At 42.5% G+C, this 27,148-nt stretch overlaps 12 protein-coding genes, 2 long non-coding RNA genes and 1 other non-coding gene across 31 annotated transcripts; 8 read left to right on the top strand and 7 right to left on the bottom strand.

Moving 5' to 3' along the window:
• The first annotated feature begins 37 nt into the window (after nucleotides 1–37).
• On the top strand, nucleotides 38–860 carry CG17819 (uncharacterized protein). The gene is made up of 4 exons (NM_142737.2): nucleotides 38–193; nucleotides 256–390; nucleotides 449–685; nucleotides 743–860. The coding sequence occupies exons 1-4, from the start codon at nucleotides 53–55 to the stop codon at nucleotides 788–790; spliced, it is 561 nt and encodes a 186-aa protein (NP_650994.1). The 5' UTR covers nucleotides 38–52; the 3' UTR covers nucleotides 791–860.
• Nucleotides 861–1,133: 273 nt separating this feature from the next.
• fit (female-specific independent of transformer) lies at nucleotides 1,134–1,664 on the top strand. Its single transcript, NM_142736.3, has one exon. It carries the CDS (start codon nucleotides 1,157–1,159, stop codon nucleotides 1,520–1,522), a length of 366 nt encoding a protein of 121 aa, NP_650993.1. The 5' UTR covers nucleotides 1,134–1,156; the 3' UTR covers nucleotides 1,523–1,664.
• On the top strand, nucleotides 1,487–6,916 carry asRNA:CR45046 (antisense RNA:CR45046). 2 transcript variants are annotated; one of them, NR_125229.1, is made up of 2 exons: nucleotides 1,487–1,518; nucleotides 1,860–6,916. The 2 variants fall into 2 exon arrangements; NR_125230.1 differs by lacking the exon at nucleotides 1,487–1,518 and having other exon boundaries at nucleotides 1,676–6,916.
• Nucleotides 1,598–4,778, bottom strand: CG31465 (uncharacterized protein). 3 transcript variants are annotated; one of them, NM_001275886.1, is made up of 3 exons: nucleotides 2,706–4,778; nucleotides 2,417–2,647; nucleotides 1,598–2,372 (listed from the first exon to the last, which is right to left on the bottom strand). In NM_001275886.1, exons 1-3 carry the CDS (start codon nucleotides 4,753–4,755, stop codon nucleotides 2,368–2,370), a joined length of 2,286 nt encoding a protein of 761 aa, NP_001262815.2. In that variant the 5' UTR covers nucleotides 4,756–4,778; the 3' UTR covers nucleotides 1,598–2,367. The 3 variants fall into 3 exon arrangements, with proteins under 3 accessions (NP_001262815.2, NP_732682.2, NP_001262816.2); NM_169985.2 differs by having other exon boundaries at nucleotides 1,598–2,359; NM_001275887.1 differs by having other exon boundaries at nucleotides 2,417–2,643.
• On the bottom strand, nucleotides 4,892–7,652 carry P5CDh2 (delta-1-Pyrroline-5-carboxylate dehydrogenase 2). Of its 6 annotated transcripts, none has more exons than NM_176530.1 (5): nucleotides 7,517–7,652; nucleotides 7,208–7,416; nucleotides 7,011–7,141; nucleotides 6,198–6,778; nucleotides 4,892–6,140 (listed from the first exon to the last, which is right to left on the bottom strand). In NM_176530.1, exons 3-5 carry the CDS (start codon nucleotides 7,088–7,090, stop codon nucleotides 4,957–4,959), a joined length of 1,845 nt encoding a protein of 614 aa, NP_788707.1. In that variant the 5' UTR covers nucleotides 7,091–7,141; nucleotides 7,208–7,416; nucleotides 7,517–7,652; the 3' UTR covers nucleotides 4,892–4,956. The 6 variants fall into 6 exon arrangements, with proteins under 6 accessions (NP_788707.1, NP_788709.1, NP_788706.1 ...); NM_176532.1 differs by having other exon boundaries at nucleotides 6,198–6,763; NM_176529.1 differs by having other exon boundaries at nucleotides 7,011–7,219; nucleotides 7,280–7,416.
• On the top strand, nucleotides 6,902–7,718 carry CG34148 (uncharacterized protein). Of its 2 annotated transcripts, none has more exons than NM_176531.2 (3): nucleotides 6,902–7,101; nucleotides 7,169–7,355; nucleotides 7,511–7,718. In NM_176531.2, the coding sequence occupies exons 1-3, from the start codon at nucleotides 7,000–7,002 to the stop codon at nucleotides 7,639–7,641; spliced, it is 420 nt and encodes a 139-aa protein (NP_788708.2). In that variant the 5' UTR covers nucleotides 6,902–6,999; the 3' UTR covers nucleotides 7,642–7,718. The 2 variants fall into 2 exon arrangements, with proteins under 2 accessions (NP_788708.2, NP_001303539.1); NM_001316610.1 differs by having other exon boundaries at nucleotides 7,164–7,355.
• Nucleotides 7,719–7,799: 81 nt separating this feature from the next.
• On the bottom strand, nucleotides 7,800–10,295 carry CG6656 (uncharacterized protein). The gene is made up of 7 exons (NM_142734.2): nucleotides 9,958–10,295; nucleotides 9,778–9,873; nucleotides 9,112–9,240; nucleotides 8,900–9,013; nucleotides 8,690–8,827; nucleotides 8,188–8,592; nucleotides 7,800–8,121 (listed from the first exon to the last, which is right to left on the bottom strand). The coding sequence occupies exons 1-7, from the start codon at nucleotides 10,096–10,098 to the stop codon at nucleotides 7,957–7,959; spliced, it is 1,188 nt and encodes a 395-aa protein (NP_650991.1). The 5' UTR covers nucleotides 10,099–10,295; the 3' UTR covers nucleotides 7,800–7,956.
• A 370-nt stretch (nucleotides 10,296–10,665) lies between these two features.
• CG31178 (uncharacterized protein) lies at nucleotides 10,666–11,849 on the bottom strand. The gene has a single exon (NM_001144624.1). The coding sequence runs from the start codon at nucleotides 11,427–11,429 to the stop codon at nucleotides 10,776–10,778; it is 654 nt and encodes a 217-aa protein (NP_001138096.1). The 5' UTR covers nucleotides 11,430–11,849; the 3' UTR covers nucleotides 10,666–10,775.
• A 98-nt stretch (nucleotides 11,850–11,947) lies between these two features.
• Nucleotides 11,948–14,907, bottom strand: CG31431 (uncharacterized protein). Of its 3 annotated transcripts, none has more exons than NM_001260303.2 (5): nucleotides 14,581–14,907; nucleotides 13,448–13,616; nucleotides 13,063–13,178; nucleotides 12,787–13,000; nucleotides 11,948–12,716 (listed from the first exon to the last, which is right to left on the bottom strand). In NM_001260303.2, the coding sequence occupies exons 2-5, from the start codon at nucleotides 13,551–13,553 to the stop codon at nucleotides 12,067–12,069; spliced, it is 1,086 nt and encodes a 361-aa protein (NP_001247232.1). In that variant the 5' UTR covers nucleotides 13,554–13,616; nucleotides 14,581–14,907; the 3' UTR covers nucleotides 11,948–12,066. The 3 variants fall into 3 exon arrangements, with proteins under 3 accessions (NP_001247232.1, NP_732672.1, NP_001247231.1); NM_169977.3 differs by having other exon boundaries at nucleotides 13,448–13,606; NM_001260302.1 differs by lacking the exon at nucleotides 14,581–14,907 and having other exon boundaries at nucleotides 11,954–12,716; nucleotides 13,448–14,039.
• A 1,166-nt stretch (nucleotides 14,908–16,073) lies between these two features.
• On the top strand, nucleotides 16,074–16,907 carry CG31174 (uncharacterized protein; the record flags this gene model as incomplete). Of its 2 annotated transcripts, none has more annotated exons than NM_001275885.1 (3): nucleotides 16,074–16,369; nucleotides 16,427–16,549; nucleotides 16,609–16,907. In NM_001275885.1, the coding sequence occupies 3 exons, from the start codon at nucleotides 16,074–16,076 to the stop codon at nucleotides 16,796–16,798; spliced, it is 609 nt and encodes a 202-aa protein (NP_001262814.1). In that variant the 3' UTR covers nucleotides 16,799–16,907. The 2 variants fall into 2 exon arrangements, with proteins under 2 accessions (NP_001262814.1, NP_732671.1); NM_169976.1 differs by having other exon boundaries at nucleotides 16,606–16,907.
• Cby (Chibby) lies at nucleotides 16,818–17,585 on the bottom strand. Of its 2 annotated transcripts, NM_142732.3 has the most exon segments (2): nucleotides 16,818–17,273; nucleotides 17,427–17,585. In NM_142732.3, coding segments are annotated over 2 exon segments (400 nt in total). In that variant the 5' UTR covers nucleotides 17,493–17,585; the 3' UTR covers nucleotides 16,818–16,939.
• An 83-nt stretch (nucleotides 17,586–17,668) lies between these two features.
• On the top strand, nucleotides 17,669–19,416 carry CG6569 (uncharacterized protein). Of its 4 annotated transcripts, NM_142731.3 has the most exons (5): nucleotides 17,669–17,779; nucleotides 17,844–18,183; nucleotides 18,324–18,821; nucleotides 18,879–19,078; nucleotides 19,138–19,416. In NM_142731.3, exons 1-5 carry the CDS (start codon nucleotides 17,745–17,747, stop codon nucleotides 19,343–19,345), a joined length of 1,281 nt encoding a protein of 426 aa, NP_650988.1. In that variant the 5' UTR covers nucleotides 17,669–17,744; the 3' UTR covers nucleotides 19,346–19,416. The 4 variants fall into 4 exon arrangements, with proteins under 4 accessions (NP_650988.1, NP_732669.1, NP_001097864.1 ...); NM_169975.3 differs by having other exon boundaries at nucleotides 17,669–18,183; NM_001104394.2 differs by lacking the exons at nucleotides 18,879–19,078; nucleotides 19,138–19,416 and having other exon boundaries at nucleotides 18,262–18,592.
• lsn (larsen) lies at nucleotides 19,350–20,420 on the bottom strand. The gene is made up of 3 exons (NM_142730.3): nucleotides 19,841–20,420; nucleotides 19,627–19,773; nucleotides 19,350–19,563 (listed from the first exon to the last, which is right to left on the bottom strand). Exons 1-3 carry the CDS (start codon nucleotides 20,308–20,310, stop codon nucleotides 19,416–19,418), a joined length of 765 nt encoding a protein of 254 aa, NP_650987.1. The 5' UTR covers nucleotides 20,311–20,420; the 3' UTR covers nucleotides 19,350–19,415.
• Nucleotides 20,421–23,507: 3,087 nt separating this feature from the next.
• On the top strand, nucleotides 23,508–24,211 carry lncRNA:CR45645 (long non-coding RNA:CR45645). The gene has a single exon (NR_125228.1). It is a non-coding gene; the product is annotated as a long non-coding RNA:CR45645 (long non-coding RNA).
• A 398-nt stretch (nucleotides 24,212–24,609) lies between these two features.
• lncRNA:CR45644 (long non-coding RNA:CR45644) lies at nucleotides 24,610–24,840 on the top strand. Its single transcript, NR_125227.1, has one exon. It is a non-coding gene; the product is annotated as a long non-coding RNA:CR45644 (long non-coding RNA).
• The last annotated feature ends 2,308 nt before the right edge of the window (nucleotides 24,841–27,148 follow it).

The raw sequence follows: 27,148 nt of genomic DNA, 5'->3' as shown, positions 1-27,148 counted from the left end.
TAAATCATTCATTTTTACCTGACATCTAAACTGAAATCAAATTTCGATCCCCATGTGTTTTTACGGACCTGTTTCGTTCATAAAAAAGATCCTGCCCGCAGGCTCTCAGAAATCATGTCTGCTCATTTTAGGATTAGACAATGCGGGAAAATCCACGTTGACAGACCGCCTGGCGGAAATTTTCAATGGAGAAGTAAGGCCATATATGTGATGGTCCTATCTCCATTTGATAATGTTAGCATAAACTATTTGCAGTCCAAGGAATCTAACAATCAAGTTAGTGAATGGAGCTTCACCATAAATAATTTCAGAGTCCAGTTGTGGGATATTAACGGAGAACTGAAGAATCGCCAGATCTGGCCAAAGTATTATAAGAAAGTGAATGTTTTGGTGAGAGGAGAACTTATATAGAACTTATATAGACTCGACTACAATCCCTGAACCGTAGATTTTTGTACTGGATAGCACGGATGCACTGCGGCTAAGCGAGGCGCGATGTGTTTTATGCGATGTTTTGATGCACCAGGAACTGGATAATGCTCCGCTGCTGATCGTGTCCAACAAGAAGGACGCCTCGGGATCCCTGTCCATGTCCACGGTTATCGATTTGATGGGCCTATATCGCCTAACTGGTCGAGATTGGACTTTTGAGGAATGTTCCATGCGGACAGGGTCTGGTGTTCAGGTATATGTTGTGTTCTATATTCGAAATCTGATAATTTAACTTATACTATCTGGGTAGGAGATCGTAAATTGGATTAACGAAAAGATCAACAATAACAGGAAGTGATTTATCACATTTTTATATTTTCAAAAATTTGGCAACCTATTAACTAATATATTAAATATATATTTAATGTAATTTAGCAACAATAGTTTGTTACACTTGTATTATAGAAATTATTTGCCTCAAATAATGATTCATTTAGTTTGCTGATCGGCAAACACTCTTTTAATTAATACATTAATACAGCCATTTGCTAATCAATGATTTTTGACATTGACCTCTGTCAATAATTGAAAAACTCGTGGCTGAGTAGCAACATTGTGAGGACAAAGCCCTTTTGCATTATCAGTTATTAGTTGTTGTTGCTTTTGGGGCTATAAAAGGGTTAGTTATAGAATTGACTGGCACAGTTTAACAGCGATCGTTGAAATGAACTCAACTCTGGTGATTCTACTTCTTTCGGCTCTGGCTTTGGTGCAGGCCAGGAATATTCGTTGGTCTGAGGAGGACAACTCGTCCCAAGGTCCAAGTCTAAGCCACCCGCATCCGCACTCTGTCAACTGGCCCTGTGATGTGGGTCACTTCCCAGAGGCATTCATTCTAATGCACAAGGTGGATAAGCGACTGGAACGAATTGACAACGAGAGTACCAAGAAACGGATCGAGAACTACGCCGTCAATCAGTTGAGGCAGTGCATCTTGGATGGCCAGATGGACGTGCACTGCGTTAGGCGTTCGATTGGATACACCATGTCATTCATTCACCACCAAATGAGCCAGGCGAATGGAATGTAAGCTCACGACTTGGTGATCAGTTGATATAATTTAAGGACATTCCTTTAGCCACCTTTTTTTTGCAAAATGCATTTTAATAATCAAATCCTTTCAAACGAACTAATTAGTAACAAATTATCAAAATAAATTAAGTTTAAATAATAATTAATTTAAATTCAGCTTTGTCTTATGGGTTTGGATTCCCATTCGTTTCGCGCGAAGCTTGAGGAGCAAGCTTGTGGCACTTTTCCTGCTCGGCCAGCTGGCGCTCCTTTTCCATTTTGGCGAACTTGCTGCCCATATAGAGCTGCTCCTTGAATCGATTCTTTCGCCGCTCATCCATACTGTATCGTCGTAGCATATCCCGTCTGTCCACAATCGACATGCAGATGTCCTGGCAATCCCGCGACGGCTGGCAGAAGCTCCACGAACCGAAAATGGTGTCCACACAGCCGCAGGTGCGACAATAGCCAACAAAGTGACCGATCAGATTGGAATTCGCCTTGCGGAAGGATAGAGAAAGTGGCCCGCCCAGGATCATCATAGCTTGTCCCGAGAAATACCAATCGGTGAGATTATCCAGGAGATCGTGGGCCCTCGGCGGCACTGTCTCCTGCACACTAATATTTAGCTTAATGCCATGGTAATTGGGAGTTTTCAAGTCGGCCGCATCCTTCAACTGCGTCCTGTTCATCTTGACGCACTGTCGTCTCGTCCTGCGATAGGTACGACCTTTGTGTTGGCTACAGGTCGGCTTTTCCGCTTCTTCGCCATCTGAATTTGTTGGCGGGGTCTTGATATTTATGCGAATGCCAAGGACTTGAGATTCCCAGGATCCGTTTAGATCGCAGGGCGCACCTGAAGTTTTAAACTTTATATACATACATGAATCTTAGCTCTACCACCTATTCTTACCATCAGCTGGATCCACGAAGCAGCAGGGCAGCTTTCTCTCCTCCTCCTCTTCCGACGATTGATTGCTTGACTTGCTTGCCTGAATGCTCTCCAATCGTTCCAGGATCTTGTCTAGAACCGGCGAAATCCCCAGCTGGTCCTCTGGCTGTTGATGCGGCGTCTGTGATGGTGGACTTGGGACTTGGCACATGATCTCTGATCCCTTTCGGAAACTACTTCCGATCTGACTTGCTTTTACACGATATTCATAATTTCAAATAGATTTACAGCGATATACTCACTGACTTACCTGATGGTATGCGATTGGGTGCATATCTCAATCCACCATCGGCTGCATTTTGACCGGTTCCCACAATCCTTTGAGCCACCTCCAAAGGTGATAGATTCATTTGAGTGGCCATGGTGTCAATGACATTACTACCGCCCAGCTGTGATGGCTGATTGACTAGCACTTCGGGAAACGGTGCTTGCAAAACGTGGCCAGAAACAGGATTATTCATGAATATGTTCCTTTTCATGGGTATCCTGGCTGGATTTTTGCCCCTCTCCAAAACCTCCTTCCACCAACTTTGCTTTGTTTTCAACGCCTGATTGAGGTTTTCGATTTGCTTCTGATACTCATCCACCAAGTTAAAGAATGAAGATTGCTTGATGGCCTTCAAGCCACCTATTATCTGTTTGGGATCGAGTCCTGAGAAAACCGATTGTATTTTTGGAACACTCTCCATCACTTTAGTTTCGATTTTCGTATTAAGTTTAGAGCTAGTTACTTTATCGGGCTTCTTTTCGGGGACTACATTCTCTTCAATGGTCTTGCTAGATGGCTTATAGTGCGGCTTACTCTCTGATTCTTTCTTAGGTGATTCATTGAGACCAGGCTTTATCAATGGAATGTCATTCCAAACCAGCTGACGATTTTTGGAGTTTGGTAGATAATAGGGCTTAAGACCGCCGTTCTGATTACTTTCCTTGTTCATTTTGATAAATGTGTTCAGAGCCTTCAAATAGTTATTGCCTTGGCTCGGATTTTCATTCGAAAAGCAGCTTTTAGTTGGGGTCTTACTCTGTGGTTCCTTACATTTTGGCGTTGTCGCTTTTGGTTTATCACACTTATTGCTCGTAATTGGTTTTTCAATGGGAACACACATCTTGGTTGTGGCCTTAGTTTCTGGTTCGTCACACTCAACAGTAGTCGCTTTTTGTTTATCACACTGACTTGGAAGGATGTCCTCACTGTTCATCCGGCGACCCGACTCGCTATCCGAAGGATAATCCGTTTCACTAATGATATGGGATTCTCTGGGAAATTTATGATCACTGAATAACTGAACGAAGCCCTTCTTATACTCATCGTAAAGTCCACCAGCCTTAATGCTTGATCTCCTGGAGTTGATGTCATCTAACAATCTTTTGAATGCATTGGTAGCACTTCCGGGCTCCATATTTTCAAAGATCCCGGATATATTATTTTTCTTTATAGCTCTCAATGAGGCTCTGCTATCTGTTACTAGTAGAGCATCCTGCTTGATTTGATTCTGCAAATTTGGTTCCATTTCTTCGTTTATTTTATCGGCCAATTCCTTGACTAAATCGCTTTTCTGAAGCCTCTCAATCACATCCATTAAATCTGTTAATGCACTTATTTTCACAGACCCCGACGAGCTTAAGGGTTTCGGCGGCGCAGACTTGGAGGTCAAACTTGGTGTTGGTTTTTGCCAGACTTTCAAAATTTCGTTGTATATGCGATTGAGATCGGAAATTCGACGTTCTCCAGGATCCTTGATCGTTTCGGGTTTTTTTACTCGTAGCATATTTTCGGGGACATCCAGTTTTAGCAAAATCATACTTCCCACCAGTGGGCTTTTATCTTCTACTTGTCCTTTAGCTTCGACCATTGCCTTAGCACTTTGATTTTCTCTATTTCGATATGGAAGACGAGCTAGACAGTTACCCGATTCCAAAGGCCGATCATCGGTGGCATCGAATTTGATATTGAGAAATTCTGTAGAATCTTTCTCCTTAGCCATTAGCTTTTCTTTCTTTTTTGTCTTTTTGGGTAACGAAGTGAGATCCCTTTGTGGTGGTACTCGATCTTTTGATTCCATCTTTGCCTCGACCTCGACCTTGGCATCTTCGGATCCCTCAACTTTTATTCGCTGCCGATAGGCATCATATAGTCTATTGTAATGTTTCGGGACCAAGTCGTCCTGCGTTCTCAACCAAGACGAGGCTTCCTTATGCGACATACTGAGTTCCTGATCCTTTGCCTCAGTGCAACTGATTGGAATCGGACGGGTTATAGCCAGTATGCAAAAAATATGAAACAGATGTCTGGACATCTCATGTTTCTGTTGCAAATCTGTAATATATCATAAACACTATTTTTTACTTGGTATAATTGTACAAAATATGTGACGTTATTTCAAAAAGTGTATAGATGACTTTCCGCCATCTGTGCTCAGTAATCAAGGTCTTATTACACAATTTTCATATTTATTGCCACAGAAATTTTGATCATAAAACAAAGGTTTCAGCTTGTCCTACACCACCTTGTTGCCATCACTGTTGAAGTGCCCAAAGGAGGATTCATCCTGGGAGACCATATCACTTTGTGCTATGCCCTGCTCCTGATCATTTATTTGCATATATGGATAAAAGATATTCCTGTGTGTCTTGTAGGACTCTTTAATCACCTGGGGCGATGTCCATCGCAGCAGGGAGTGGGGAGTGCCCAACTTATCACTGGTGCCGGTCATGTGTCCCGCACCAAAAGGCTGCTGACCCACCATCAATCCGGTGGACTTGTCATTCACATTTAAGTTGCCCACATTGACTCTGAAGGCATCGTATGCTTCCTCGATGAAGTTCTGATCCTGGGCAAACACCGAACCTGTCAATCCATGATTAATCTGGGCCACCTTTTCCATAGTCTCCTTGAGCTTATGGTCTGGATAGACATAGACACCGAGAATGGGTGCCAGTAGCTCTTCCCGACATATGATATTGTCCAGATCCTTGACCAGTACCACCGTTGGATCTACGTAATAGCCACGTCGCTTGTCGCAGCTTCCTCCAACGAGGATCTGGCAACTGGGACTCTGGTCGATGTACCTTAGCCACATGTAGATGCGATCGTAGGCCCGTCGGTTGATCACCGCCGAGCAAAAACTATCGCAATACGTGGCATCTTGTCGCACGACCAGAGATGCAGTGATCTCAAGAAGAGGTTCTCGTATGTGATTCTGCCACAGGGATTCCGGAACGTACAACATCGAACAGGAGGAGCACTTCTGGCCGGCGTACTCAAAGGCAGCTCTTATCGTGCAGGCCACCGCCGTTTCCGGTTCCGCCGAGGAGTGTACGAAGTGGAAATTCTTGCCGCCTCCCTCGCCCACCAAACGGGGATAGTTCTGATAGAAATTTATATTCTGGGCCACCAGTTGCCAGAGCACCTTGAGCACCGTTGAGGTACCAGTGAAGTTAATCCCCGCCAATTTCGGATGTTGCGTCACTACGGATGCAAACGTTGTCTCCTCGGCGGGCACAAAGTTCACCACACCATCGGGCACTCCAGCCTCCCGCAGGGCCTTGAAAACGAAATAGTTGGACAGGATGGCCGAGTCAGAGGGCTTCCAGATCACCGAGTTGCCCATTAAGGCAGGCGTATAGGCCAGATTGGCGGCGATACCCGTAAAGTTAAACGGACTGATGGCAGCCACAAATCCTGCAAATAAAAAGTTATAGAAAGATAGAAAGCCATATAAATTATATGGAGACCCACCCGAAAGTCCTCTCAACCGCATGGAGTTCCTGCAATTGTTTTGGATGTCTCTAATGGGTTCGTAGTTGGCCAGCTCACGCAGGAAGACGGGATTAATGCGCATAAAGTCCACCAGCTCGGCTACATCCATCTCCGCCTGGCGCAGCGTTTTTCCCTGGCCCAACATCGTGGCCGCAATGATGTTGTAGCGGTATCTTCCGGCAATTAGCATCGCTGCCCGCTCCCAAATATCAATTCGATCACTAAGCCTGACCTTGTCCCACTTCACCTGCGCCTCCACACTCTTATCGATGGCCATTTGGATGAGCACGCGGTGGGCATGACCGTAATGGGCAATGGGCTGTTGGATGTCGTAGGGCAGAACCTGTTGGAAGTCCTCCTTGGCCTGGAACTCCTGGCCGTTAATAACGATGGGAACGTGCTCTACCCTATTGAGAACGCCCAGCAGGGCGGTTTCCAGTTCCGTGCGTTCCTTTGAGCCCTCGTCATACTGAAGCAGCTTCTCGTTGGCCACCATCTCATCCAGCGTAAAGTGCTCGGATAGCTCGGGTCTCTTGCTGGTACTTCTAACAGACACGAGGCTTAAATAAGATTGAATGTTAGAAAATATGTGTTCGAAAAATAATTTCAAATTACGCGCAATTATCGACTTATCGCTACTGCTATCGATGTAATAACAGTATGTCGATTATCGATTGCAGAACAGCTGTTGATTCGATAAGAGAGCAAAAGTAATAACAAAACCCATGAAAGCCAATTGTTATTATTTTGTGATGCAATAGTTTCAATATTTGGATACAAAATGCAGCTTACCCGCCTTTTACTGAAGCCTCGAGCCTCGGAAGTATTGACCGCATATTTGAAACAATGCCATGAGCCACCTTGGACATCATATTTCGTGAAGGTAAGACTCCCCTTTTTCCGCCCCAATATTTTCACCAGATCTAATGAGAAATATGCTCCAAGTCTAGTTTCACGATGTGGCCAACGATCAGAGGGGAATGTCTCACTTTAATTGGACCCTGGAAAACGGAACCAACTATCACATTCTTCGCACCGCCTGTTATCCCTATATGAAGTACCACTGTAGCAAGAGGGAGGTGCAGGATCTTTGGCTGGAGGACAAGTTCTTTCGCTTCCTTAAGGTGATTAATTTGGGTAAGTCCAGTAAACGGATTATGCTACATAGGTCCGTGGTAACTCGAAAAAGGTGTATGCCCTGTAATGAATCCCGAAATGCATATGGGAAAGTCCTCATTCGAGTTTAATCAAACTCCCAAAAGACCGCATTTATATCCTTAAATTCTACACAGGCTTACCAATGCTCTTCTATGGACTGGCTGCCATCCGTCTAATTAGTCACACCGAGATCGTTCATGTCAGCGAGACGGTAAAAGTTCCCATATACTTTCTATATCCTGAGGACAAGGGCTCAAGCTTTTGATTTGATTTCCTGAACTCCAAAATGTGAAATGTGAAGAAAAGCCTTCTTATCTAAATATATGCATATTCAGTTAATGTAATTAGAAGAGAACACTGGAAATATCTCATCCATATATGTATGTATTTGTCTTTTTGAGATAACTACACCTTGCATTACTTAGTTTGTCTACTTGACTTAGTTTTATTTTAAAGCTATTAATTGAAACCAATTATTTAAAATTATCCAAAATCACATCTGACTATTTCTTAGCAATGGCCAGACACTTAAACAACAACCCAGAACGACACACACTTTCAACAAAGTCTGGAAGGCATCTTATGTTTTGCAATCGGTCGGATGATTTTCACAAGTCTCATCATAGTTATCTAGAAGCAGGGCCTTTACAGAGGCCTCAAACTGGGTCAGTGAGCACGGTGCATCGCAATTGGGAATGGTCAGCTCCTTGGGGAATTTGTCTTCGCTGTTGTAGTAGTAAACCAACTGCAACCAAACAACCCAAACTGGTAAGAATCCCATAGTTAATAGTAATACGCTACCAATACCAACCTTCACTTCAAAGTCTCCATCACTGAAAGACTTGCTGTGATGAAGCTCGAAGGCCAATGCCGATGCATATTCCGGAAGCTTGGTAGTCTGGTCCAGTATGCCCAGGGAATTCATCACGTTAACCAAAGTCACATCATGACCGGAGTACAGGAATATTTTGCGATCGGGATTGAGATTCCTCTTGCGCTTATTCTGCATTTTGTTGAGTATATCCGTAAGGAAAGCGCCACCCTTAATCCGCTTCATTAGATTTGTTTCGGTGAATAGCATATAGCTACGTTCAGCTAGTGGCCTAATCTCCTCGGGGTATATATTCTCAGTCCAATCGGGCAGCACCAGATTAGCTTCCTCTTCGGTTTTGAGTGTGCCATAGAGTAGCTCCACGTCCAGTACATTTGAAATGTTCTAAAGGATAATATGATAATATCAGAAGTGAAAAAGTGAAATATATCGTATGGCAATAAAGGAATTAACAACCAATATGGGTGCAACTCTCTCCCACCTTGCCTGTGTTTTTGGTTAGCAATTTGTACAGCTCCATGTTGTCCTCGTTCAGTTTCTGGAGTTCAGGAGGCGGAGATTTGTAAAGCTTCTGCAGAATGTGGTCATATTTCAAGCACGGTTTCTTTTGGGCCAACAGCTAATAGAGTTAGATCATAGTACTATGATGATGACTTGCATTTGACTAATGGAAATATACAATTGCACTCACGATATCTTCATTGCGAGATAGCGTATTGACGGCCACCGGCTGCCAGGGAATGGGTAGCACATTCTTGTTCTCCAGCGGCGGCATCATGCCGGCCAAGACGCTCTGGGCGCTCATCTAAAAGATAACACACGGCCAACTGATTAGGGCACCACCATCTCGGACAGATAGCAAATAGAGTTATAGAGGATTTCTTATCGAAACAATTGACGCACCACACAGCGTTCCGCGGCCGAGCTGAGCACATTCACCTGCTGCTGGGTGTAAAGGCTGTTCGGAGGCAGCAGACGGTAGTAGCGCATGCGCAGATTCCTTCCCAGGTTGTACGCCTGCAGGCTGCCTTTCTGTCAAAGGGGGTTTAAGAAATTTGTAGAATATAAATATCTTTATTAAAATATATTAAATAGTAATGTATGTTTTACGTGTCTAGCATTAAAGTTTTAGATATCACCAACTTGCATCTATAATTCATTCTTCATTGATCATTTTGGATCATAAAATTAAAACCAAATTGGAGTTTTAAATGCAATGAAACACACTGTTTTACATTATTGACATTATTTATTTACATGATAACCGTTTAATAAATACTCTTTAAAGTGTAAAAATTCGTACGATAAAATGTGTTAATTGGAAAATAAATAAACATAAACGAGAGCGTTATAGTCTAGTTTCTCAGCTAGTGCAAGCAATAATATATCAAATAGTACGAAAATCAAACAATTTTTTTTTAAATTTCCAAAAGAATGGGCGTGTCAGTTTTGATCAGCCCTATTGAAAATTGATGTGTTATCACTTATACGTTTTGAGTTAAGAGAAAGAATTTAAAGTTTAGGTAGGATCCATATCCTAATCTATACTATTGTATATCGAATACTAACCGGCGTGAGGGCTCCCATCCCGCCCTGCCAGTCGTGGGCAGCGTGCGGATCCAACGGATAGAAGCCACTCGGATTCTTGGCACCATGTCGGAACAGCTGGTGGGCATTGGATTGGATTGATAAACACAGTGCTCAGATCTCGTTGTTTACAACTTTATGCCAGAAGTGGCGGCAGCTTACTATGGATATCATGCGTAGATTCCGCAAACCCTGCTCGTCGTTGCTGTCGCCGAACACAAAGTATGCCATCATGACGAAACAGAGGGCACTTCCCAGGGCGATCACCGATATTTTGGTGCCGCGTCGCGATTTGCAGTCCATTTTTAGGGAGGGGGTGCGGTGGCGTCTCTATGCTCCTGCTGCAGTTGATCGAGAAAATATATTTCAGATTTGCAGCCTAAAAATAGTTTTTTGTTTATTTTATAGCGAGTGTTTTCGATTTCGCTGCCCCCGTCGACGAAACAAATAATAAATAAATACAAGTCACGTCCGATGGCAACAAAAGCCGTATAACAACTGAGCGACTGTCGATGGAAGGTTGCCTCACAGCCAGAAAGAGAGGGGGCGCTAAGAAGCGAGAGAGAAGGCTATATAAAACAGAAAGAGCCAGCTAGAGACAGTCGGAGAGCCGGGGAGACAAGTTTTCCATGTGATTTTGGCATTGCGCGAGAGTAAAGTCTTTGAACATGTGCGAATAATTAAATTAGTCGCTCATTGGCAGTACAAATTGGGTCTCGACTAGGTGCTACTGTGTGCAATATGGTGGTCTATCAATTTGCACTCATGTGAAAAACATTGTTTTTCAAGTTATTTGTCTTGCCTTTATATCTTACCTTGCGACATACAACTATCGCTAATCATATACACATGTAAGTTAACCAAATAAATATTTATAAAATATATATATTTTGATCACTACAAATTCCAACGAAAAATCAAAGAGGGTAACGTTTTTTTTCTATAGTCAAACGTAGATGCTGAACTGAAATATGAGATATCTATTTTCTGGATTTTGGTGCCTGTTCCTCGGCATCCTCCTCAGATGGTTCGCTGGTGGGTTCCTCAACCAGGTAACCCTGCTCGGTGGTATATTTGCGCTTCTGCGATACTTTTCTTCGCCTCCTGAAAACCGATTCTAATTTAACGTATTCCCCCGATCTTGACTGCTCGCTAATCTCCACCGATGAATAACTCTTTGACGAACGCTGCGAATCGCCAGATTCCTCAGCTGCGCCGGACTCTGAATTTGAACGGTTTAAGCAGAGAACAATCTCGGGAATTTCATAGCCGTATCCCTCGTCGTCATCGGTGTGCTCATTCTCCATTTGAACATATTCTAGATTTGGCTCATGGAAACATGAGTTGGATTCAATGGTTGGATATATAAGACCAGTTTCCAGATTTTGCCTAGTTGGCAGAGCCAAGTGCGTTTGCATATCCGATTGATAGTGGATAACGCCCATTGGTCCAGCTACATAGGCGGCATTGCTATCTGGAATTGACCAAGTTGATGAAGCACTGGTCATTATGGAGTCAATACTATAGGAACGGATTGCACTCGCATCACATTGGATCAAAGGATACTCATAAATCCCGGGCATTATGTATTCGTAGTATCCCATAACGGTACGGCGTCGCCTCGATCCAGACATTTTGGCCAGTTTGCTCCTGAACAAATGGACGTCTAGTTAACCCTGATCCTGGATAGTTAATTTGCTCGATATTATGAATAATTCTAGTAGGAGAAGTCCCCAATTGGCTCCAGTTGATTAACAATGGCCACTCTCATTCGCATAAAATAGATGCGAACATTTAATTCCCACATCAAGTGAAATTCCAGGCAAAGTTCGATGATCATCAGTTTTGTGGATATCGAGTACCAGTTCTCTAGGGGATTAGGCAGTCTGCTGTAGCGTGTATGGGATTGCTGTAATCAGATGCGATGATGGCGATGTCGGCGGTGTCCAAATGAGGACTTTGTCTGCCGGAAACTGAAGACGAAACAAATTTGGAATTTCATTCGACGAAAATTTTGAACTTTGCTTAGCTTGCCTTAGTTACATGCGAACACTACCTTCACAGACAACCAAGTGGCATAAAAGTATAGGTTTTCTAGATTTTTAAAAATGTCCTTATTGATGTAGGCATTACAGTTGACTCGATTAGCTCTAAAGTTCGCATAAAAAATTATATATTTATTTCAGATTGTAAGTCTACTTTTCATAACTCTATAGACAGTCTTTATCCATAATCTTAATAAGCGTAGTGCAGCTTCAAAAATATTCGGTTTTAATGCTTGTTTCCCCCGAGGACACACCTTTCCGTGTCCAGATCCTCGTCCGAATCTATTCGCTGGCAATCGCCGTGTCCCACAGAGCAACGTTTGTACAACAGATAACTGAACCACACGGTCAATGGAAGAAGAGCCAATCCCAGTGGCATAAGGAAGAGCAGCAGGAACTCCCGTCGATCGCTAGTCGGAACTCCCTCATCTTCATTACCGTAGTCCGACCAGTACTCATTCTCCTGATCCGTATCCTCCACATCGGCCAGCACATCCAGGAAAGCCTCGCGGATCTTATGGCCTCGATAGCTGATGGCCACGCAGGCGTAGTGTCCGGCATCTCGTAATCTCACTCCGTCCAGAATCAATTTGCTGAGATATATCTGGGGTGCCATCATCTTTTCTGGATCGGTGGACAGTAGTTCATATGTTCGACCATTGTACCGGACAATATGGTTGCTAAAATTTGAGGTTGTGGGTGCCGAGGAGGCTTCGCCACCTGACTGAGTTCCCACGTACGTCTGCCGGCGAAACCACTTGATTGTGGGATGCTCCTCGCTGTGAACACGGCACTGGAACACCACCCTACTGCCCACCAATGTGGTCTTGTTGTTGGGATACGAGTCCACAAACTCAGGGGCTGCCAATGAGGTGTCTACAAATAGAATTTATACATAATTTTCGATATGGTATATGGTATATATGGTGATGAAAATTGTACATACTTTTAACATCCAGCTGATAGGTGCGAACCAGTTGAACATCCACAGCCTGGGCTTTATCCCAAATGTGCGGATTAATGCTGCATTTGTACAGTCCCGAATACCGCTCCGTCACATTCCGGAGCCAGAGTTCCGGACGACAAAGACTCGGCTCACATGGCAGAGCAGTCCACTCGTCCACAGATCCCAACTGATGGCAATTGTTTTCGCTGCATTGCTGAAATAGTTTAATGCTAATCAATGGGTACCAACAATAATAATAATAATAATAGTACATACCTTAAAGTACCAATGTATCTTGATGTCATTCAGCATACTCTCATCGACCAGACCTTTGAGATTGCACTGCAGCTTGACATCGAATCCGGCTCTCTGTTGAATTAACTCTGTGTTCTCTGCACCGGCAAAAAAGATATAACAAAAATTCCGAACCATTCAATCAAGGCAATGGCAATGTTTACTTTTTTCTGTGTCAATGATAGCCAAATTGACAGTATCTTATCAAGCGTTGTGCTCCCCGAAATTGCGATTAACCTTCTGAATATTTTGACGAATGAAAGCGGAAATGTGTAGTAACAAAAAGAGCTTCTAAATGAAAATATGCACGTACTTATATATATATCTTCGAAATTAAAATTACCCTTATAGTAAGAACTAAACTCACCTGTATAGTCAACAAAAAAACAGCGGGACTGCTGAAAGCCGCACAGGCAAATGAGTATCAATAGCCAAATGCGGCCAGACCACAGATCACAAATCATCGGATCCATTTCCACTTAGCATATCCGCGACATTGTCTTCCACTTGCTATCGCCGAAGGAACCTGTCGAACACTTTGATTAGTTACTTTGGGGCACACACAATCGTTTGGCATTTATTTATTTGAATTCCGCTGGCTGGCCGGCCATTCGTTTATTTCCCAAATGATCGATTTTCATTTAATTTCTTAGCAAACAAACGAGGCTCTCAAAGTTTCTATTTATTTATTTGGTCGACGCGGTTGCATTTCCACTGGTTCTAGCACATTTTTCACACATTTTATTGTGCGCTGTCGGCAATGAGTGTAAAAATCCACTTTTGTTTATTTACTTGGCCATTCGAAGCGAACGGGTGCTCTACATTGGCTTACAGACACAAACACTGGGCCACAAATCCTTGGTGCGCTCATATATATAAATTATCAGAATTTCGCTTCCCATTTATTAATAAATAGTGAGTGCCATTTATGCAACAATAAATCATTGCCGCAGCGATAATGCTCGTTTATCAATTGATTGGCGGCTACCACAGAACTTGCGGGGGCACTCGATAGATTGAGAAGCGCGTAGAAGGGGCCTAACTTTACGAATAGTTTTTTTTTGGTGTGATTAGATGCGAAAAGCTATGAATTGTTGGGAAACATATATGATCTCCTAATACATAAACATTAGTTATAGACTTTTGATTAATTGACAGAAATTTAGAAAGATATTATATTTAAGAGAATCAAACGTTTATATTGTTTCAATATTCCGTTTGCGTGGTATGTCACGAACAAATCATTTGTCGACCACAAAACACGAAGCTCATAAAACACTTTTAATACCAGGGACGTTTGTTTATGCATTTCATTTTCCAAGATCTGCGATCTCTTCCCATTGTGATGGAGATTTATCTGTGTTGCCCCACTTGATTGGCATCGACTCAATTGATTTATACGATATCATTTATTAGGTGAAAAGTTGATTGTTTAATAGACAATTTGTTTACCGACCGGGCCGCGACCAGTGGAATCAAAATAGGAGCAAACACACTCACTGTGGCTAAAACCAGATGGACAACTGACACGACGGCTTCATAATCGCCTTGCTTCCGCTGATACGGTGTATTACTTTTTTTCCACTAGTTGGAACTCCGGGTCTGCTTCTCCGGTTACTTAATGCCACACACAATTTGTCGATGCTCACTGAATTTTCGCGAATTTTGCAAAATTCTAGATTTTCCCCGTCTGGAGATCCAATTGCTGCTGCTTTCCCACCCGAACAATTGGCTATTGAGGTCCGTAAATATTGTAGCCACATCGATCTTGCGATCGTTTTCTTCCGTATGCGTTCCGTTCGCGGGGCTGGCTATCAACAAACTACTGTAATACACGATTTGAACAAGTGTTACCCCTCGGAGGCGACGGCAGCGGCCACTGTGGGCAGTGCACTGAGAGAAAATTCAATGAAAAACTGAAGAGAACTTTTTATCCCAAAGATAAAATCACTAGGGCTATAAAATATGTGTATTGGTTTATGCAAATTGAATGTTCAAGGTTAGTACTAATAGTATTTAGAGCATACACATACACATCTACCTCCTATTTCTTCCAGTGTACATTTGCTCTAGGTTCTGGCATTGCTGGGGAACAACAAAATAAATGTGTTTTATAAGCAGTTTTGCTTATCGCATAACAATATCGGTGCGTAAATATACAGTAGTCGATGGAGTGAACCGATATGGGTCTAGCCAGACACCTATGTACATATCCAGTGAAGGCACCCGCACTGCTATTGCCACTTCCACATCAAACCGAAGATTAGAGAGGCAATGCGGATAGCTGGGACTGCTTAGCTTTATCGGGCAATCCGAACGCTTTTCTAAGCCATAGATGGCCAGTTATCATGTAAATTCAAAGTGTTATTTATACAGCTCTTGTGCGAGTCACACAGTGGGTTTGGTTTTTGGTGATAAGCCATGGGTTTCAAGCGAACCCATCGATAGCCGGAGCTTATCGGGTGGTGGTGGCTTATCAAACGGCCCATAAATGGAGCAGAAGCCACCGGCTGCTCGACGCCGGAACTCCGCGATACCAACAAATGGCGTCTATAGATTGCTACAAATGGCGACAACAATGCCACCAATTTGACCAGCAGCTCCAATGCTCGCCATGCTCGAAATGCGCAACAAATCCAAATTAATTCCCAATGGGCCGGTCAACAAAAGCCCCCCAGCCAGACCACTTGATAACTTCCCGATGGGCATGTGAAACTGATTAATGTGGCATTATAAATAGGACTCAAGTATGTGGTTGGGTCTTAATCGAAATTAGCTTACTTTGGGTAAAAATAAATTTATGGTATTTACGATAAATAAACAAATGCGCTTATTACTCGAACTGATTTACTTTGTGATCGAGAAACAAATGGAAACATGTTCCCTTTGCATTTAGTTTACTATCACCATTTAATTCAGTATAAATTTATCGAGTTATTGGTCTTAAAGCCAAGGATATAAAGTTTTAGGTTTTGGTTCAGAATCAGGACGATATGGACGACTTGAACGATGTCATCGCAAATTTGAGCATTAAATCCAAGAACTTTATAGATGAGGCTGCAAAATCATTAACCCCAACAATGGTGGGATTCAAAAGAGAACCTGAGCGAAATCAAAACTGTACCTACTTTATGCAGAATACCTGCCAGCTTTATCAAAACATTTCTAAATCCCATCCCAAGATTGAAAACAGTGTTAAATTCGATGAAGATTTTGTGATGCATATGGAACCTGAGATCAAGGTGGAATGCTCTGTTGATGATCCCAATAAAGAAGTTCAAATTTTGCTGTATGATCCTAAATCATTTACGTATAATATTTACATGAACATTTTTTTTTAACACAGAAAAAAGGAACGCTTGAAGCAGAAATATATGGAAGCTTTGAAGCTGGATGAAAACCTTGAAGCTAGAGTGAAACAATCGGCCATTGAATCCAATCCCGATATGGAGGAACAACAAGCTGAATTGTGAGATCATAACTTTATTTATGATAGCATTTACTTAACTTTATTGGCATTTATAGAAGAAAACTTCACAAGGATCAAGTGGAAATGTACAAAGGTGTGCAGGAAGAAATTATGGTTTCCTTCAAGAGAGACATGGATGATCTAATGCAACAGTATGAAGCTGAGTACTCGCGACTTAGTAAGGTCCACTCTAAGTGGGTAAATTCCGAGAATGATTCCACCAATAACTCAAACACTCATCAGCCTTAGTCATCGCTTAGGAATTTTTAAGATTTTAGCATTTTATTAGTGAAATCAAAACGTATTTATGTAGTTTCTTGGGTTTTAACATTTGACAATAAAAAATATTCAGTATATCAAATATTTTGTTTATTTTATACAGCTTTTTTATCACTTTTCCTTTGGCTTCAGCTCACTTAGTTCCGTCGCGCTCGGCCAGCAGATCCAGCATCACCTCGATCTTAAGATTACACATATTGTTCTCCTCCTCGAGGGCACGAAACTTCTTGTTCAGCCGGAGCATATCATCTACGTCACCCTTTCGGGTCGAATGCATCCAGATGCCGTCCGCAAAACGCAGCTCCTTGTTGCCCAGCGTTAGGGAAATCTGGCGGAAGTCATCCAGATCCTCGGTGGCCACCGGATGTCCTATATTGCAACGTCCCTGACGCACTGGAATCGGCTTCGACTCGAACTTCTTGTTGAAGAGCGGCATTGCAAACAACTGAAACGGAAAGTTGACCACATTTCGATTACATCCCCATTTGTTTGCCACTGCCCCGTTGCCCAGGACAACAGACACTTGTCAGGGGATCAGCGTTCGCGGCAGGACTCGTGCCAGGTTTTTAATGGCTAGTAAGACCGTATCCATATGTACCTGCTTGAAGGGTAGCGGCTGGCTGTCAGAGATTGACGAGGGGCAGCAAAAGGTTGCCAGTTGCATAAAATCGGTGAAATACAGAGAACTCCTTGCTGCACGCGGGGATACGGATGGATTTCTAAGCCAAACTGCCTTCAACAGGATTTTAAATGCCTGATAATTTAAAAGACAAAGCTTGCTTCATCGCAGAAACTCGTCTCATGTCAAACATAAACATTTTGTTTGGTTCATTGATGAAATTCTATACAAACACACAATAAACCCGATACACAACTCTGCTGTGAAAAATAATATGATTCCAAACACACAACAAATATGACACAACACGAAAATCAGCAAGCCATTCTCAGGTAGGAGAGCAAAGGAAAATTTGTCAACTAAAGTTAGTCAACGCGCAGCCAATTCACCATTTAGCAACTTTGTGCTGGAAATGTGTGAAGGAGTGGATCGACTGATGCGGGATCAGGCCGAACTGAAGGTTCACCTCAACGAAATTCTAAATGAGAACCGCCGGCTGGACATCGAATTGGCCAAATGCAGGAGCATCTTGGTTAGCGGCGATTACCAGGAGCTCAAGCATCGCCTTCAACTCAGCAACAAGGCTTTGGACGCGTCCAAGAAGCAGGTGGATGAGCTTATCAAGGAACGGAACAGCCTGAAAACCATGCATGACCTCTCCAAACAGACCATCGAAACCATGGAGATGGATCTTAAGAATTATCGCGTCCAATTGAAAATGTCTGGAGATGACCAGGTATTATTGCACTTCATCATTCCAATCCCGTATTGATTATCATATTATAGTAAGCTTTGACCAAATCGTATGTTTTAGGGACCAGAGACTAATGGAAAAATCCTAAAGTAAACTTCAACGTTTTCGGAATTCAATTTTAGGTCATACAGCGGTACTCGAAGATCGTCAAAGTGCTGGAGGCAAAAGTTGAGGACCAGCAGAAGGAGATACGCACGCAGGCGGAGACCATAAAGGCCCTGCACGATCACAAGCAGCACAGCGGATTGCAACTCCAGCAGCTGCATGCTCAACTGCAGGATAGCGAGCAGAGTCAATCCAAGGTGTCCATCCTGCAGAAGCAGCTTAAGGAGTACGAACTATCGCTGAGCCACACCCACAATTTGCTCATGGAGAGCACAAGACGGGAAACCGCCGCCATGCGCAAGCTCGAGGAGGCTATCATACTCAGCGAAGAGGCAAACAAGGAGAAAATAGATGCCACAAAGCTGGCCGAGACCTACAAGGAGGAGATGACCCACCTAGCCTCCAATATCGGTACCATAATGGATGAGGCCTCCACACGCGTCGACGTTGAAGTGGGCCATCTGAAGAATATGCTCAAGCAAAAGGACATTATAATTACCACCATAAAGGAGAAGGTAAAAGTCTATATTCGTATAATAATTATCACTTATAGTTACACTTACAAATTTTAGCTGAAAAAACTGGCTGTCGATCATAAGTCGGTGGTGCACATGCTGGAGACCCGGAGCAATCGCCTGGAGCAAAAGTACAAGGAGGTGCTGAAGCAGAACGATAAGCTGGAGGCCGAGTTGGAGGCAACTTGCCGGCGACTTGGCGAACTGGAGCGATCCGTTACTGAAGCTTACGGTGGGGATGCCGAAGATGCCAGGATGTGAGTATACAACATAGACAATTAATGACAAACATGATTATAAATCATAACGCTTTTAGAAAAATGTACTATAAGTCTCAAATGGATCGCTGCATAATGGATCACAAGAAAATGAAGGAGAAATACCGCGAGGGCATGGAGGACATCACGCAACGCTTCGAATCGGAAATTTACAAGTTAAGGGAGGAGAACTCCGTGCTGCTGGCGGAAAACGAACTGCTTAAGAGCGGTGCCGCAGGCGATAGCTCCAAGCAGACTTCACGCTGATTTTACGGTTGTACAAATATATATTTTATGATAACTCTCGTACATAATAAATTAGTTCTACGAGATCACACTATGTGGCGGCCGTTGTCTGTGCGTTTCGACCGGGAAACAAACTGGGAAACCAATAGGCTGGCTCATCGCCCGCCTGCTTGTCAATCCAACAGAGACCTTCGCCGAGCACCTTGTCCAGTGACTGTTGAGCACGATAGTCGGTCCAGCTGAGAACGGATAACACGGAAATCAAAGGGATATTCAGTTGAAAGTACAAGTGAAATTCTTACCCCAAATCCTTGATCAGCTGACTCTGCGTAACACAGCCTTGTTCGGTATTGGATGCGGCATTCAGTATGTTGGTCTCCTCCATGCTCAGCTCTCCGGGAATGGACTGAACTATGTACTTGCCCTTGCCCAGCTTGTGAACCACAAAGCTGAAGGTACGTTATGGAAAACGAGAAACTTGTGATATTGAATGCAAGCAGAGGTAATGACCCATACCCGTTGCCAAAAATGCTCAATTTCTTAGCGGCCATTAGGATGTCCTCCTTGGTGATCTCCTGGTGCACTGAACTCTGACCTCTGGCGGCGATTAGCCGACGTCGCAGATCGTCCAGCTCCATAAGTCCACCGGTTTTGTGATTGGCAGCTAGACAAACCTCCACCACCTGGACGCCCAGTTCGTAGTAGAAATCGCCCATTCCCAGAACGCTCCAGAATCCTTTACCGGTGGCCAGCGGATCCACGCCGATGGCGGCGCACATTTCCTGAAACTGTTTGCGGAACTGCGAATTCTTGCGTATGTCCTCCTTGTGTTTCATCGCAAATTCCTCGAGTTTCACCCGGAATACCTCCATTTGCTTGGTCATCTGTTCGAGTTGGTTTTCCTGCAGATCGGTGCCCTTGTCCTTGTACTTCTCCGCAGCCAGCTTCTGCTGCTGTATGGCTCCCAGGCCTACACGTCGTCGCATAGCTGTTCCTTAAGTTTATATTTGTTAGTAAACAACTAAATTTAATCAACAAAAATTAATCACAACAAATGTAAACAGCTGTTTTCCTTACGTTGCGATTAGTTACGTGACGTATAGTAATTGTGCTGTGCTGGTCGCGTGCTGTTATGCGCAATGTTAACTATTTGAATTTCATGGAGGGATGAAATTTATGTAAAAAAATATGCATAAGATACAAATTTATTATTTACTTTAGCTTATTACCAATATTTAATAATTAAATTGCTGCTTAATATGCATACATTTTCTTTAAGCTAACTACTTTGTAAGAAAAAGGACTAATGAAAAAAAAACGAATATAAATTGTATAAATGGTAAGATTTTTTTATATTTAAAGCAAACAACAAAACATCTGCTATCCGATTAGCACTCATATAAAGTGCATTTGTCACAAGGTCCGCTCAATTAATGTTTAATGGGCCCACCGCCCCCATTGTTCAATGAACAATCCAATCGAATTCGGGTATAAATAAAAAGAAGAAACCGCTCGCAATATGACGAGAAACCATGACACGAGGGTTTCATCGATGAGCCCGCATAATTATGATTGGAAAACGTCATCGGATCGTCTGCTAATATGTATATGTATATCCCATGAAAGTCACTCAATGTTTATAATGCCAGCGGATATCAAACCCGCTGATTAAATTTCAAATCTACACACATCTCATCCGTGAATCATTCAACTTGCAAAATCAGCCGATTTCGTCAGATCTACATACCTCACCATATCTGTGCTGATTAATTATGCGAAAAGGAAGAAAAATGGAATCCCATCTCTGGTCATTATTAAGCCACCGATTTGCTTTGGACTCCGTTTTCGTTGCGATGGCACTTAGCACCAATTAACGGTAGGAGAATCACCCGATTAGCGAGGAACCCACTCGAAATGGGAGCCCCAGATCCACGAAACAGATGCCCAGTGGCACTCGACACCATTACGCGCAGTAGTCTCCAATGCGATTTTACACCGCAGATTATATTGTATATTATATATATATATTATTATATATTATAATATACAATTTTTATGGTTTCCTATGACCTGAATAGGGTCATTTGATTATGAGCCTATTATTATCTTTGCACCATTTTTTATTCTCAGTGCTTTGGCGTTTATTGCCACACAAATTGATATTCACAAATATTCATATGCGTGTCCATATGCCAAGTAACTAGGCCAAACATCGAACTCGCGGATACAGATACAACTCAATGGATTGCATAATGGCTTTCTTAATTGAAAAATCTTGGCATGTCTATTAATAAATTGCGACCAATCTAAAAACAAGGGAATGTAACACGATATTACAAAGGGGCATACATTTTATTAATACTGTCATAGAAAATATTTTGGAAAATTACTGATTGACTCGATGAATAATGGAATACGATAAATAAATGGCGTAGTATAAACAATCTTTTGTGACTAAACAAAAACTAGTCATAAACAATTGTCAAGTTGCAGATAGAAAGCTGGAGGACATAGCAATGACTTGTTGGATTGATATGTCGAGTTTATTTTAAAGTTAACAAATAGCAGCTATAAATGTAATATTTTTACAAGTAAAAAAAACTATTTCTGGAGTGCATTTCCTTTACCATCTGTTGGCATTTGCTGGATGCGCAATTATTTGGACAGGAAGCCAGCCGTGATCGCTGGCACAGATGAAAATGCACGGATACAGATACAGATACAGATACGGGTACGGGTGTGGTAAATACAATATTTATTTGTGCTGCTCTTCACCGTAGCTGCGGCCTGACTTGCAAATGCAAACCGAGCCAAGCCAAATAAAACGCGCAGGCGCGCACAAAATTTAATGGAAATGCAGGAGGAAAAGCGAACTGAAATAGCACCAGATAAAAATAAACAAAATGCCGCTGACAGACAAAGGGCCAAGATACAAGATACAAGAAGGCACGAGCGAACGAGGGAGTCTAAACTGCGATGACACACAAAGAAATTACTAACAACTATGGGACAAGAATTTGTCGAGTTTTCTTTACTTTTCCACATTATGTATACATATATATATATATTAATATCTAAAGAAGAAAGGTATGCTGATTCGTTTTCAGTTGTAAAAAACCTCAATTCTTGCGGGGCAGTTGCTGATGCAATGCGGGATGTTTGACAGTCGAGGGCGAAATATTTGGGCAGCTGACAAGCACGCAGTCCGCATGCGATGGACCATCGCATGTAATCAGCCGCATTAAACGCGAAGTGCAATATGCCAGAAATAGTTTCGACCAGATGCCGTCAGCTTAGTATGCATACATACATATGAGAGATACGGATGCAGATACAGATACAAATACTGAGATACATCAACATCAGGCGTTACGACAGGCGGAACAAAACGGCTGCCTTTCGAACTGACCAGTTCATTTGATTTTCCATGCGCCGCAGATCGCATTACACATTAATAGAGTCCATTCACATTTCAGTTGCCTGCCCCATCGAAATGCATATGAAATGAAGCCACAGAGAAGCCACCAACCACCAAGAAAAGACGAATGAGAAAAAGCCGGTCGGGGTCACCACTCCACGGGCTCATAATTCATCCAAAATGAAAACTTTCGTCTGGCAGCAGAAAACTCTTTTGTTCGCGGCGAGTGGAAAGTAATAATAATAAAAAAAGAAAAATTCAAAACGAAATGAGAGGAAATCTTAGACAATGCCCGCCCGACGAGCGCAATAAAAACTGGATAAAAATGTTGGGAAATTAGGGAAAATCTCCGATAGTGCTTTGCGTTCGAATCAAAACCAGTTGGAAAGTTGCTCACCATAGCGATCAATTATTATGCTGGCGGGTCTCCGTTGCTCGCTATTGTTTGAGCATTTTCCATGTGAGTGCACAGGGAAATAAAGTTTTCTCAGTGTAATATTGTATAATAATATTACAACAGGGTAACTTAATATTTCATATTCTTGATGATAACTTTGATAGTCAGCAATCATTCATTGATAGTAACTACAGCCAAATTATAATGTACTAAAACTTTTCCGTGCTGGTTCCTTAATTTTCCTCAGTGTAACCCCCTCTATTGCATTGGTGGCAGCGACAATTGTCGCTAGTTTTCGCATCGCCAACCAGTTTTGGGTGTGAAAAGTAACGGATCGAGGTGGCGAACACACAACCAGAAAAGTAAGAATACTCAAGTGGGTCAGCTGGTAACTTACAAATCGCGACTTACAACATACGACGTACTGGCTGGCGTGTTGCATGCAACAAATGGCCGATAAAGCAACGAGGCATAGCCAAAGTGACCGACCCACCGATTTGATTTATGCCCACGACCCACTCTCCCGTAATCCATTTACACATGCGATTTGTCTTGGGTTTCCTTTCCCCATGAATTATGATCTCGGTCAGTGGGGTGTGATGGTCAAGACATTAGCTTTCCCGTTACCCAAGTCACACGATCGCCGACAGCTGGGCGAAAGCGATGGAAAACCCAAGCCAACTCTCCAAGAACCCGAGATCTGTGTAGCCTCTATAACGCCTGCGGAATTATCTATTATGTCCAGCGCTTACAACTGGACACTCCTCTGAAAACTGAAATCGGACTCTCGTGAGATTTATGGGGCAGCCGACGACGTGGCGGAGTACAAAATAAATACAAAACTTAGCGACAACAAACCAGAATGAGAATCAAAACTTGAACTCGAACCATCCCGTCCAGCGGCGTCTGCTGGATGCAATTAGCCGACGTAAAGTCACGTAGAGTAATTGCAGTGCCGGGTGGACGAAGGGCAAGTTGCCCGTCCGCAACCAGGAGAGATAAATGAGGCAAATTAGCACTCGGCGACCCGGTCAGAAAAAAAAAGAACACCGGATTGTGGGTAAGGGCAAATGGCAACCTATTCATTCACAGGAGAAAACGGTCAGTTTATGGACTACTGGCTTTTATGTCATAAGCGAAGTGTGTGAATCACTTCTCAATGTATTTGAAAAGTGCAATGCAAAGCTAATCAAAAAATACATCACTTTCTAAAGATTGCACAAAATCGTATGTATATAGAAAGCAAAAAGAAGCACACCTCTATGTATCTCAGCAGTTAAACTCATGCGCAGCGCGTGCTCCATTTCCATTGATCGGTTGCGTTGGGTTCGGATTCATTCATTTCACTATCATTCAATGGTTTCTGACCTTTTGAGCCGGGGTTACATGGTACGTGGGCCATAAACTAATTTCTGCCAGCCAGTCGGGAAAAAAAAACAGCTTGAGTTTTCCGCAGACAAGCTGCGTGCGGCGGAAGTGACGGCGGAAAAGTAGCCCATCAATAGACCCAGACACGTACCCAGAAAACATCTAAAAGATACAAAAATACACGCCGACATGCATTCAAATAATGCCCAGTGAAAAATCAGCGCAGCTACGAGATATCAAAATATAAGCAAAGCTGAAACGCATTTTTCGTGGAAATAGCGCAGCAAATGTGTGCAAATGGGGTGGCAGATTTCACGAAAAATCGAACAGAGGGGTTTGAAATGTCTTTTGAAAATTTTCACACTGTTGCAGTTGTCTATATATTATAATCGAGCACTAATTTCGTGTGCATTCTACGTACATAAGTATGTATATCGATTGGGTCTGTATGAGATACATATAATAATACATAATATAATACATGTCTGATGTTAATGTAGCGCTTAGATATATGTACATAAAAATCTTAAAATAAATAAAACAAAAAAAAATAATAAGTCTGATATCTCAAATATATCGAAATATCTCCTTATCTATTATTGCTTGCAATTCGCCTATTGATCCGCACAATAGGAAATTAAAAACAAACCCCATCTTTCCAAAAAACTTTCTTTTTTATTTCTTCTCAAACCGCACTAAATTCGGGAATATCACAATCGCGAACAATGGGAGCAATCAAGAGCTGGCCTTAATTACAAACCTCGGCGAAATGAGAACGTGTAATTCTATCTCTCGAGTGTCCAATTGATACGCGTTTATCGCCCCTGTGGAAGTTCCTGATTTGATCCCGAGTCCCCTGCATAAAACCGCATGCCTCAACCCTTTTCCCCGCTCCATTTAATGTTTTGTTTTGGGCAAGGCCCAATAATAAAAGCCAAGAAACAAAAATAAAAAAGTAAAAATAAAACTTAAAAAGAAAAAGGAACGAAACCCTAAGCGGACAACGACAATTCCTGAGCTCTCTACGCTTTTTGGGGAGCAGATGTTACTTTTGGCGGCTCAAAACGAGAATTCTTTGAGCCAACCTCGTCTCGCCTCCTCCGATTCACCGATTCCCCGATTCCCCAATTCTCCGATTCTCCGGCTGCTGCTCAAAAAACAGAACCAAAAAACCGAAAATAAGTCGGAAAAAGCAAAGCACTTGTTCCAGCTTGAGCAGCTCAACAAGATATTCGTACGCGTGTGAGGATGTGAAAGTACACTGCGAGAAACGAGCAGCTGCATTTCAGTTTAATTATGAAATGTTAATAAATATATATATGCTACAACATAGCTTCCATCGGAATAACACTGTTAAGAAATTCAGGAACCTAAGTTTTTGTAACATTCAGCCTAATTGATTAATTTGTTTAATTATACATTGTTCTGTTCTTGATTCCATCTATATATATCCACAGTTTCTCTCAGTGCAAATGGGGATGTATTTCAAGTGCGGAAACGGGAAGAGAGAATGCGTTATATGGAGCAGGCGTTGCGGAGGAAGAAGAGTGGTAGATTGCACCGGGCTGTGTCAGATTCAGGTTTTGGTTTTGGCGCAAAAAATGTGTGCTCAAAATTACCAGCAGCAGGTATTCGCACTCGTATGGGTATTCGCAACCGTGTGGCTCCGATGATGAGGGCAGCCGCATCCACATAGCCACATACATATCAACATCCACAGCAGCAGCCGCAGAAATTGGCGCAAAATTTACAGATGCCTCAAAAAATACAAAAAAAAAAAAAGAAAAGAAACAAAATGAATGGAAAATGGAAAGCAACTGCAGCGGCACAGGTCCCCATTTGTATGAGTGCGCGTTTGTGAGGCATTTCAAAGACGAGGAAAATCGCATGCCCCAAACTTCCTAAAGACAACCCTATCTTATGCATACATATAGATATATGTACATACATGTATCTCACCCCACCTAAATCACTTTAAATAGCGGGCTTGCTTCGACGATATACGGAAATAAATACATACATATGCATACATATATCAATACCGCAAATAAATTTCTAATCCCTGATTATGCTTGCTATCAAGACAGTTCAACGTAGCATTTGTCGACTAATTCGTAAACCCCATCCTCACTTTTTTATGACTCACTAAACCACAACGCACTGATTTCAACGAATTTAATTGTCTGCTTATATTCCATTGGAAATAACTAAGTTTGGCAAATCGAATTCTTTTAATTCTGAAGTTCAAAGTTTTTGGGCGCCATAATATATGCACAATTTGTGGCAGTGCAAACAAAGTATCTGCTAGATTTATTTCAAGCGACCGGATCTGCAGTTGTTGTTGCTGCCACGCGCGCCCATATTGCATATTGCACACACAGCAAGAACAAATGAAATGGAAAAGAAAACATCTGGCAGGGGGAGGAGAAAGCAGAAATGAGGGGACACAGCCCGGGCTACTACTTAATGAGTTCATTTATTAATTAGACGAACGTGACGTCAGCACGGACGGAAAACGACGAAAACCTCGGTGTATCTCAAACTCCCTGCGTTACGTTCCGACACTAAAACAGCAGTTAACCTTATGCGCAGCGCGTGCGACAGTTCCATTGATCGGTTGCGTTGGCTCCTGGGTTCATTC

Source organism: Drosophila melanogaster, chromosome 3R (assembly GCF_000001215.4).
Source record: "Drosophila melanogaster chromosome 3R".
Classification (NCBI taxonomy): Eukaryota; Metazoa; Arthropoda; class Insecta; order Diptera; family Drosophilidae; genus Drosophila; species Drosophila melanogaster.
Note: the sequence above shows the minus strand (reverse complement) of the source record. Positions and strands in the feature narration are given on the sequence as shown.